Here is a 12458-nt window from a genome sequence, read left to right as displayed (position 1 = left end):
GAAATATGACAAATCAGCTGTTGAACTATATCATGGATTTGCTTTACAGTAGGTCTAACACTGCATATTCTGTGTGCTCGATGAATGAAGTTGATTATTTTTCTGAACTTAGCCTGTTCATGATGAGAAAAGAGCCTGCTGCACATACTAGCTCCTTGGCTAGTTATTAGTAAAAACTTGTGCTAATCGTCACCAGTAGGAAAGACCTATAGCCCTTCTTCACAGCAGACATTTTGACTTTTTAATGATGTGTCCCAGTAAGCCGTGACAGGGTGACAGTGAGCCAGCATGTACAATACCACTACAAAGCAGCTAAATGGAATTCAGCCATCATTAAATTTAATATTTACACCTGTTGCTTTTACACCTGTGACGTGTCAAATTGTCTTCCAGGTGATCTCATGTCTCCAGACATCTGTATTATGCAGTTTTGTCAATTAAACAGAGGAGTTGATACCAGAGAGACAGCAGAAAATGAAGAGTTTTGAACCAAGTATCAGTGTCAGTTGTCTGGTGGGGCAGTGTGATCATTGGTATACATGTATTTGTCTGGGACTTGCTTATCTTTCACATACACACGCCAAAGCTGTCATATATTCTGCTATATCTCAAACAATGTGTCATGAAATAGTGGCCTTGGCTACTGTTTTCTACAGCAACAACAACAACAACAGTAGCAGTATTTGCAGTAGCAACACAGGTACTTACCGCCACCTCATCAGTATGCATTGCACTATGAATTGCAAAGGCAAGCTGATCCCCAACAAACTGAAAGAAGTACCTTACAAAATTGTGCTTACTGTAATATATATCCCACCAACAATTTTGTCTCAAGATTTGTGGATATTTTTGTAAAAATGAAGAAGACACAACTAGTGTGTCTAATCTATTTTATGAATATCAGTTTACATCAGGATTTGGGGGGGGGGTCAAGATTACCTAGAAATCAAACCAACTATTTAATTAAGCTGGAAGCCAAGGATGTAGTAATATACAATGAAAAGTTCAACAGACTGTTAGTTTATTAATTTTCCTGGGAAAAAATTCACAGCCATAAATCCAAGATCCCATTGTTTAAACTTTTCATGGTTTAATTTAGACAGAATTCTATCCAACTTATAAACAATAAGAAATGTGCTCATACAGTTAGTATGTTAGAATAATTTTTAAAGAAAAGTTATTTTTCTATCTGTTTATTTATTATTATTATTTTGACCCTTTGTCCTTTGTTACCATGTTGACTGTATCAACAAACTGAAAGTGAAGTCATGTCCTTTGTGTTATTTTATTTTATTTTATTATGCCTAATTGTTTTCTGTTGTAGTACTATTGTCACACATGTTGTAAGAGACGCTTTCTAAAAATAAAGTGATGAAAATAATATTACCAAAAAATAAATAATAATATTACAAAAAATCCCCCAAAACGTTAATGCAAAGCTACAAGAAAACAAATAAGTGTTTAAAAAAAACAAACCCGGAAGCGGAAGTCGTACTATTTTGATCGTGTCCTATTGGCTAGAGGAGCCGATGACGCCATGAAACTCAACAGTCTCAAAAATCAAAATGCGCTCATGTTTGCCTACAGTTGCTGAACAGCTTTTTCGAGATATTCAGAAAACATACCAGGAAACGTCTCAAAGTAAGAAGAGAGTGGTGAAGGGAGATGAATTTGACAGTTTAACGTAAACGCAGCTGTTACGTTACGAGCTAAGCTAACAGGTTACTGACTTTCTGACCAGACCGACGTCAACTTATCCGGTGTAGCTGTTGTTACTATACTTGACCTTAACGTTAACGTAGCTTTATGCACATTTAGAGTTAACATTAATGTTCTAGTTAGTGTTTTACAACTCGATGTAATTTAATATTTAAGCTGAAGGAGGGGCTGCTATCAGGATAAAATAAACACTCACACGTTAGTTCATTGGGTACATTTCAATAAAACTGTTGCAGAATAAGGCGACAGCCCTGCAATAAACCCTACCTTTATGAACATCATAATGTTGAAGAATGGCGTTGATTCATTTTATGGTTATTTTGGAGGTCCTGTTGAACAGTACTGAGTTATACTGAGAGGTGTCTTTTAATATTTAGTCTACTCTAATTCATACAAATGGGATGGATTGAATATTAGAAACAGCTCTCAGTATAACCCAGTACAGTTCAACAGCATCACAAACAGCAGCCTCCAAGACTGACCATAACATAAATAAACACCTCACGAAAAAGATAAAATAAAAACTGAATATTACAACCTTCATGAAGGTAGGAATTACTGCAGGGCTGTTGGATTATACTGCATTACTTTTACTGAGGTGTACCTAATGAACTGGAAAGTGACTTTAGACAGCACACATCCTTTTATTATAGACAACTATAGGCTTGCATGCCTGAAAAGACCTTTTACATTTCATTTTAATTTTGACATGTCATAGCAGGTAAAGCACAGGTGTAATTAACAACATAAATACTGGCTCTGTTTGGGTCTTATTATGAACAACATTGTCCAACATGAAGAGACTCACATAATTCAAACATCACCAACCTACCTTCATCTCCAGGCCCCCAAATCGACATATAATGTTACAGTAATTGGACATTGATTACTTACAGTAAGAATTGTCCCTCAGCAGTTTTTATCTCACTGGGCATAAAATATGGGAATGTTATGCCATTAACTCCTGCCAAGCCTTAAATCCCCATATTACTCAGCATGCGTCAGTGGACATATTCAGTAAATGTGCTCTATCTATATATGGTCATGTTGTAACCTTGCAAACTAAAGGCACTCAAGACACTCCTATTTTTAGCTTTGGCTTTAGGGAAGAGTTAGTTTAATTTGTATACTTAAGTCACACAAAGGGAACAAACGATACTGCAGGTCTGAATAGTTGACACAGAGCCACTCTGAGGCAGTGCCTTGCCTGAAGCCATCTCAACAGGTTTTTTTGGGTTTTTTTTTAACCCAGATATTATATGAAACAGTAATTAAACTTGGACCTACAACCGTTTGGCCTCCAGCTTCCTTCTATACCAAACAGACGGTTGCTGACTCACTGGCAGTGGATAGAAAAATGGCCAAGTACCACCTGCAGTGCATAATTCATAAATACTGCAACTACCTTGTAGTTGTTTTTTAATTTAGTTAGTCAGGTTTTCTGAGACAGCTAGTGCACTCACCCTAATAGGGAAATGCTACTTAAAGCTTTATTACTCTTAAATCTGTGGAATTGTTGTTTTTGTTTTGTTTAGAAAATGATGATGATGATGATGATGATAATAATAATACATGAACACACATTTTAAGAAATTATTTTTGTTTCTTTTTTATAGTTCCTGATGACCTGCTCATTGCGTAAGTATCAATCTCCTTATTATCCTCTTACCCATTAACTTCAATGAGTTATTTATCACTAGCTCTGCCATTTTATGTCTTAATGACATTATGTCGCTTTCAATCATAAAAATGTTCTGACTTTAAGACTGGACTCCATGAATAGTTATTGTCCCCTGTCTGAGTCTGATCTATGTAAAAAGGTCTGCACATGGCTGAATCTGAGTGGGTGTGAAGCGCAGAAACCGCACTGTGGAGGTCTAGTGAGGCAGTTTTACAGTCTGGATTTGCCAAAGTGACAAAGCACTGAGACACAATGTCATGATGCTGCTTAGTGTCTTTACTGAGATATTTCCCGACATAGCGGTTTGAGTTACTGAGAGTGAAGGGGTGCTCCCTGTCTGGGTCACAGCCACATCCTGTCTGTTAGTCAGGACGTCTCTGATTTAGGGACTCTTTATCACTTTATAATTCACAAGCCGACTTCATTCCTTTATATATATATATATATATATATATATATATATATATATATATATATGTTCTCCTGGTTTCTCTCATCTTTGCCTCATAGCCAAAATTCTGTCATCCACATTAATGATAGCAAGTAAAATGTAATTAAATAAGTTATGTCTGATGTAATGTATTGGAATCATAATCTTATTAATATACTATATTTTTCAAACATATTTTTTGGCCCTGGTGTGGTCTAAACTGGTGGAGAAAGTTTTTAGTGGAGGATAAAAGATTTTGATACTGATACAAGACAGCTAGTGCATTTTTCATGTCAGTGGATGCATGACAGTCACATTTTGATATTTTGAGCACAGGTACAAACCGAAAATGATATTTTTGACCATCTCAGCTTTAAATATAAGGTTTTGGTGTTTGTCTCCTAAAATAAAATTCACAGATTCATGATTGTGCACAAACATTCAACAGTCATACAGGGAAGAAGTGACTGTACAAGAGGCAGAAATATCTGTTCTTCTACCAGCAGTTGCCCCAAAAGTCAAACCTGAAGAGAAATGCTTTTTTAGTGGGAAGCTCCACCACACACACACACACACACACACACACACACACACACACACACACACACTCTTTAGGGTTCATAATTAAATTGGTCTAATTTGATTTTTCTTCAAACTTCTACTCTGCAGTTTCTGTTTGTATACCATGTGCAGCGTATTTTATATGCACAACTCATTATTTTGCACAACGTTTTCAAGTCTTGCATTGCCATGTACACATTTAAACTTGAGGACATAAGTACAAAACATGTGTGTCTTTACATCTTTCCCTCATGTTACGTTTTCTTTATGTCTTTCAGGCTGAAGTTTGTCTTTGGGTCTTGTGCGCTGCAAGCTTTGGACCTGGTAGACCAGCGTTCAGTCACCTGTCTGTCATCTCCAAGTGGACGCAAGGCCTTCCAGGTCTGTCATGCACCTGTCAACACTGTTAAATCCCGCAAATTCATGGTACATTCTTCCACAGCAAAACAATTTCCAACCTGTAGGAGCTGCATCATTAGTATGTGTAGGAGTACTCTCATTCCTCTGAATAAAACCGTTGGGTCTCTGACTTTTAGTTACCCAGTTTTATTCCTGTCACATTTTTTCAAAATTCAGAGTGAAATCATGGAAATGAATCTAGTTAACAGTCTACAATCTAGTAACAGTTTGTAAATATATTTGCATCTAGATCAACAAGATCATCAGAACAACCAATCTTAGGCTTTTTTCAGACAAGGAGAAAGTGTAAGAGTAAAGATGTTTTCAATAGATGTCTACATTGTACTTTGTTTTAATGCAGTAGGTCGTGTTCTCAAACACTCAGTGTTTTGTCTCTATTCCAACTCTAGTTAAGAATCCTATTGTGTGTCTTGTGTGTCTTGTGTGTCTTGCCCTTTTTTAGTCAAAATCCTCTCACTCAGCTGATCCGTCATGAGTCAAAACATTTTATATCACTATTCAGCACCAATATGTCAGAAGCCCTTTCCAAGAAAAGGTCATGAGGTGTTGCTCTGTCATATTTTGGATATGTATTTGTAGTTTCCCTGAATCCTTTTCATCCTGCGGGAGACCCAGTAATCAAGTCCCAGCATGGCCCAAAATGCTCACTATTGTGTGTACGGCACTTGAATGCCAAGCTAAACCTGACTTGTGACATTTTATAATTATAAAGGTCACATTTAAAGATGATACCTAACTGGCTGAGGTTTTCTGTTCGACGTCTGTGAGTTACTTTATGATATCTCGTTACTAATGTATCACTACAAACCTTAAACATAGCAACTGACTCTCCTCCTTGATTGAGTTATTTTAATTATATTGACCCATCATTATGTAAACGCATATATTTCCAAAAGCACTTTACATAATAATATAGTCATTGACTATAGATTATAATAATAGTCATTGTTACCAAATTACTTTGTATCTTAGTACCAAAGATGAAATGTTATTACTCCATAATCTTGAGTCTGCTGTCCTCAAAGTTAAGGAGTAACCTCAATAGGACATCGAGTGACTTGCGTTGGGAGAAACAAGGCAGTCCACTGAGGTTGTGGTCACTGTGACCCAAATTTCCCGTAAACTCCTTCAGGCCCCTGCAAAAACATTTATGGAAGGAAGCATAAAATACAATGCAGCTAAATACAGATATTCTGTTGTCTTGGGACACTTTCAGTGAAATTGTTGGTGTCTTAATTGTTTCACTTCATTCCCTCAAGGCTGTCTAACAGCTGTGGTCCAGCAGTTTTCGTTGGAAAGGATTAATACAGTTATCAGTATTTATTTTACTCTCCTCTCTTCCAGAAAATACTTTATACGTAATTCATTATAATTTCTGCCTCTTTTTTTTTTTTAGAACAAATCCAGGAAAGAATAAAATGACGTTTCCTATTTCCGCTCTTATTGGAATAGACACAATACAATTTTTTTATATTTAACTACATTTAATACATATATAAATTTATATTTGGCACGCTGTACCTCTTGTGATATTTGGATTTTTGAGATGAACCTTCATATACTGAGGGTTCATCTTTTCATTAAACATCTTATTTGTACTTAAGGAGGTTTTAATGTTATACTCAGTGTGTCCAGACCGATGTCAGTTCCATGTCTTACAGTGTTTCATTTCATTATTTTGTAAATTAAGAAATGATGATTTGCAGGCTGGTGCAGTGTCTGGCAGAATCTAGTGTTCAGTGGAAGCCACACAGGTCTTACTGTACTTGTTGGACTGTTTGCATGTGTCTGAGTCTGTGGGAACGTCACACATTTCTCCCTCTCTACTGTGTTTTATTGCTTCACTGTTTACTTGCTGCTCTGCCTGCAGCGCTTCAGTTTCGACATCATCACTAACGTAGGGAGGCACACAGCTATAGATTTATCCTAAATAAAACAAACCATTAAATGAAGCCCTAGCAGCTGTTTATCCTGTCTATCAAATGTATTACCATGAGCATGAGTATTTCTTTAAATAATGTAGAATATATCAGTAAGATGTCTTTCTCAAAGCCCATTTTTGAATGTTTCAGACTTAGAGGACCCAGTATTGTTGACCGTAATGAGTAAATTATCTGTTACGTACTTGATGGAATTTGAGTATTTCAAGGAAAGCAGTGAATAAGCAGAGCAATGATTTTTCTTTGTCCAAGTTAAATATTCCTGAAGCTTCACACCTACCTGAAGGTACAGGCTCTTAAGTTTTGGGAATAGCAGCATTACATCATGTAATAGTGCACATGGCTTCAGGGAAGTTTTACAACATGAACAGCACGTTAATAATCAGAATGTTCTTTTTCTCTTTGTCACAAATCTTCAGGATAGAGTTTATTTTGTCTGATGAGCTGCTGCGAGTGTTGCTCCTGTCGGGTCTCTTTTATATTTTAACAGTTAGAGATGCATTAAGTGAGACTTGAGTTTACACAGTTCTGATAAAATGCTGTTTTCATGCCATAAATGTTTAGATTTCACTGCTCTCTGACTCTCTCAATTTAAATTTGACAGTAAGTGCTTTAAGGGACAGTTATTGAAACCAAACCAAGATCCTTCCACTGAAATCTCTAACACCAGAAGATGGCAGGCTTAATAATAATATTGATCTAATAATCTAGGCTCTGTGTTATATTAGTCAGTAAACTGAGTTTACTGACTTTAGAGCGATGAACATTAGGAGTAAAGTGAAGATGCCACGCTGAGGATCAATGGTTGAGTCATAACAACAGTGACCTTTCAGAGTAGACCGTATTTGGGCCACATGTGGAAGCACTGTGAGTTAGAGGATATTTGTTTAACATCTGGAACACAGTGAAGTCAGTGAAGTGACCCGTTTTAAAAAACGGGTCACTTCACTATTAATCATCCACTTAAGTGTTGTTACACATCCTGTAAGGTGGGAATGAGAAGAGGATGAGAGCAGATTTCTGACATCATATCATGAAATATAATAGTGAATAAACAGAGGTGGTTTTCTTACTGGAAATAGACTGTGTCAGAGATGTTAAAGTTGATGAATTAACAAGTAATGGGTTCCTGTTAATATCCTGTTTCTGTGGGAGAAAGTTGAGTTTCTCATGTTGCCGTTGCTTATTTTGTCTCTGCTTTGTGTAAAAAGGAATGAATAACTCATGAGAGCATGACATTTCACTGCTGGGATTTTTCACCTTGTCTCATCCCCACAATTCAGTGACCTTTTCGGGAATAGTGTACTATGTCCTACAGGGAGACGGAAGTACTGAACAATAATAAAACTCTGACTGTATTAGCAGGAATACTTTGTCGGTGACGTATTCAGTCTTTTACTTAACTAAATATTGAGATTTCCATTGAGGACAGCTGTGCTGAAACAGTTAGTTGACGAAGTAGTTGATTTATTTTGGAAATTGATTAATCATTTAATCCAGGCAAAAATGCCAAAACATTCGCTGGTTGGACATTTTGTAGACAAAAATAATTGGGAATCTTCACACTCATCGGACAGAATAGTTGCAGGATACATTAGAAAAAAATCATCAGCTAGGACTTTGATATTTTTTGTGCCTCAGATCATGTTTGACATCGCTGCCAACCGAGCAAGAATGACTTGATAAACTGGTGAAAGGGGCAGTTGAGACTTTGCTGTGCTCATGTGAGTCTCTGGCTGTGAGGAGAGGCAGCTGAGGGAGGGGCGCTCAGACGTATTTTATCTTTTCTCCAGTGGCGTTAGTTTGCCAAACCGTTCTCATGACTGGAATGTAAAATAAACTCTGTTAAGAGGAAGGCTTTTTAGCACTTGAAGTAGTCCATCAGTACACATATGAAAGACAGGCGGTGTTTATAGATGGCTTTTATATGAGTCAGTCACTCACAAATGCATCCCATCAGTGGTGACCGGTGATGCAGATGCACAGTATGTTGGGGTACAGATACAGGGCATATGTGACTTCATAGAGCTTGAAATTTACAGCCCTGTTTGTGGTGTGGAACCAATGGACAGAGGGCGTTCAACCTCCTGGCCCTCTGGCTCGTGATTGTTCCTGAGAGTTCCCACGAGAGGCATTATTTCAGGCAAGACGGAGCCAGATCTTTGCTGAGGCTTTAACTCTCACTGTTCCATGTGCAGCGACTGAGTGGCAGCTCTTAATGTAGCGTCTTGTTGAAGAAACTTGGATCCCTGCCAGGCAGTGGAGGCCTGCAGTTTGGGGTGTCTATTGAAGATATTAGCAGCCGGGAGTTCCACATAATCCATGATGCCAGCAGAGAATAAAACAGGCTCCAAGTGTGAGCTGGTTTTCAATAAACCCGGCTCTTTAGAGATTGTAGCAGTTCTTGGCTTGGTCTCACAGTTTTACAGCTTCTAGCCTAGCGTCTTGCTGTGCACAGTGCTTTATTCATCTTTACTGATGTGTTTGAAGGCCATGTAATTGTCTCTTTTGTGCCTTATTTATAATGAAGTGTCACATTGAACAAATGAGGTGTTTTTACTTTTGTAGGTCACAGGGGAAGGTAATTTATTGGAGCTCTGGAGAATAATGGAGCCTGATCCTCCATCTTGGGAGGCATTAGTTATTGTGAAGTGTCAAGCTAATCCACCAACTTAATGTCCTCGTGTGTCATGTGCATGAGGACGAGATTTAAATCACTGTCTGCAGCTGAGCGTGTGCGCCAGCATTCATGGACAGGAGGTGCTGTCAACTGAGGCCATTAGACAACACATACGGCTTGTTTAAAAATGCATAATTTCTCTCTCGTCTCCTCCAAATAACTAATGTGAAATGATGAGGTTGGTGGAAGCAACCTCACCTTCAACCCAACCACCGTTCTGTCACTTCTATGCAACATTTAAAAGGAGAGACCACCCAAAAACAGAATCTCCAATGGGATATTCCAGTTATTCTGGACTTTAAAATCAATATTTAAAAGGAGAGACAAGCTGGAAATCTTGAATCTTTATCTTCACTGAAGCAGTCACAACTCCAAGAGCTTATAGATATTACATCCGAATCAGTGTATTTGACGGTAGAGTGTATTTGTGTATTAGTGTATTTGGTAGAGGACGTGCCTGTATCCCAGTAAAGTACCATGACTTCTGTCATAATGTGTGAACAGTTTGATTTCACACATGAAGCAGTTGCAGGACTCGTCTCCACATGACATCATCACATCATTAATCTTGTCTGTCTGCTGGGAGTTTTAAGGACAAATGGGTTCAAATTCACAAATTACAGAAAATATTTTAAAAAGAAAAAGTAGATTTGTTTTTACTCTTACATTTAAGAGTTTTATTTAAAATATTGAGTTAAAAAAACATTCACGCGGGGAGGAAGATGTACAGTACTAGGAGACATTTTCATGTGTTCACTGCTCTGATCCTCTGAGCTCAGGCAGCCATGTCCGGACTCGTTGTGGGACAACTGGGATGCTTGTTTTCCTTCATGCCTTTCCATTCTTTTAATGTCTCCACTGCTCCTCAGCTGCGCTGTGCACAACTGGCAGCCAACTCAAACAGCATTTCGATCATACTTGATTAGTGAACCTCGTCCCACATAAAGAAACAACTCACACTTGTCTCTGTGTGTGATCTTTCAAATAAAGTTGATGCTCACAAGCTGCTGTGTATAAAGTGCTGCATATTTGAATGTATTTTGCATGAATTTGTTGCAGGTAATGGGAGGCTCGGGACGTTTGTACACCTGCTTCGTGTCCTGTCACTACTGCCCGTGCCCGGCCTTCGCCTACACTGTGCTCCACAGAAATGAAGGCCTGCTGGTGAGTCTCAGACAAACTGTCACACACAGGTAGGGCTCGGTTTCCACTCTCAGTACAAATGTTTATACACAGTGTCCTACTGGGGTTGAACATACATACAGTATATAAGGGACAGTGTATACAGTTGCATATTTACACACAGACATTGTGTCCCGTCAGCCAAGCGTGAATCCTGGAGAAAACCGTCATCCAGTCGACAATGAGACGAAGCACACGTAGAAATGTGTGTAACAGATGTATTGTGGTTGGGTCATGTTTGTGTCTGGTCACTGAGGGGCGACTCCGCTCTGAATGGCTGTTTGTACTTGTGCTGTAGCTCTAAATATCTGCGAGCAAACGACCTTGTCTCTTGCTCCCAGTATCAGAAAGACTCGTGTCCCCTGAGGTTGCTGCTAAAATCAGTGTGAGAAACAGAGAACTGAAACAGACCATTGAGACTCTCCGTGAGCGCATCAGAACTACTGATGTCATTCCCCATGAAATCACTAAATCAACTGAAGACAGAAAAATAAAGCTATTCGCTGCGTCGTCAAACCCCCCCAACAACTTCAGAAGCTTGATGAGGCTGAATCTGACTTTTTGGGGTCGATTTTGTGTTGCCACAAGTCCAAACCCTACAACTCTTAAGAGACAGAGTGAGTTTGACCATACAGTCTGCGGTCCTCCCCTGCTGTAGTCACTTTGCTCATTCGGGGGCTTTGCAGATTCCAACAAACTGGATAAGGCCAGACCAGGTCCATGCTGCTCTGGCGAGTCCGTCAAAGGAGAGATAAAGAAACAGGAGACGGCCATGTGCTCACAAACAGAGCTGAGTGGAGAAGCTAGTAAAAAAAAACTCTCTGTACCTTTTGCCTTTTTCGCCTCACTTTGGCTCATTGCTAAAAGGCTCAAAGGCTAATCCACGGGCACGTTAGCGTCTCATTCATAATGCATGGGATAGGCTGACGGTGAAAACAAGTCAATGATTAACGTGTTAATATTTATAATAAGGAGAGGAACCTCTGAATGTGTTCAGTGACACATGAACACAATGCAGAACTGCACCACTACTTTTCCTTCAGCACACACTGCAGTTACTTCTTACTGTTTGGAAAATAATACACACTGTAACCCTCTTAATCAGAAGTGTTTGTCATTTATAGAAATGTTTATAATTTGATATAAATATTGGGATTTTTCCCGGCATTTGCTTTGTGACGAAGATTTTCGGATTGATGTTACTCAGTGGAAAATTTTCAGTAGGTCAGAGTTGTACCTTTTCTAGTCTGTTTCCATTAGATCTTTGAATATAAATGAGTTCAGTGTCATTAGAGCTTCATATCCGCGTCATTAATCACATCGGCGCTCATGTTCACGTTATAAATCAGTCTCTTTTCTCTCAGTGCAAACACATCCTGGCCGCCTACCTGTGTCAGGCCATGGGTGTGACTCAGCAGGAGAGTGTGTCTGATCAGCAGATGTCCATGCTGCTCAGTGGGACTGCAGCCCTGTGACACCCAGATACTGCTCAGTACTGAGTACAGCAGGTGGACCAGCACACCTGGCTCCACAGGGACAGCAGGGACCCTCTTGGACGAGAGCCGATGTTTTAAATGGAAACTTTGGGTCACTACAAAGACGACAGGAGCACGAGACAACTACCATGGTTTCTACTCTTTCATATGTCTCTTTAAAAGACACCAGATGTTGCTTTATTTGTTTTTTCTTTTGCAAGAGTTTGTAATCTGTTTCCATGGTAACGACATCTGTTCATTGAGTTTGCGCACTGCTTTATTTTTAGGTTTAGGCTTAGGCTTTTTTATCTAGGGAAGTAGTGAGTTACTTCAGAGACATTTTTAAAACATGGATGTATTTTTTTCCCCA

The 12458-nt window shown here is 38.9% G+C and overlaps 1 protein-coding gene across 2 annotated transcripts; it reads left to right on the top strand.

Moving 5' to 3' along the window:
* Positions 1 to 1508: 1508 nt before the first annotated feature.
* zswim7 (zinc finger, SWIM-type containing 7) lies at positions 1509 to 12457 on the top strand. 2 transcript variants are annotated; one of them, XM_042431904.1, is made up of 5 exons: positions 1509 to 1641; positions 3336 to 3357; positions 4670 to 4772; positions 10491 to 10595; positions 11963 to 12457. In XM_042431904.1, exons 1-5 carry the CDS (start codon positions 1566 to 1568, stop codon positions 12086 to 12088), a joined length of 432 nt encoding a protein of 143 aa, XP_042287838.1. In that variant the 5' UTR covers positions 1509 to 1565; the 3' UTR covers positions 12089 to 12457. The 2 variants fall into 2 exon arrangements, with proteins under 2 accessions (XP_042287838.1, XP_042287839.1); XM_042431905.1 differs by having other exon boundaries at positions 1512 to 1641; positions 11978 to 12449.
* Position 12458: the final 1 nt, after the last annotated feature.

Source organism: Thunnus maccoyii, chromosome 13 (assembly GCF_910596095.1).
Source record: "Thunnus maccoyii chromosome 13, fThuMac1.1, whole genome shotgun sequence".
Taxonomy (NCBI): domain Eukaryota; kingdom Metazoa; phylum Chordata; class Actinopteri; order Scombriformes; family Scombridae; genus Thunnus; species Thunnus maccoyii.
This window is presented reverse-complemented; position numbering and strand designations above follow the sequence as displayed.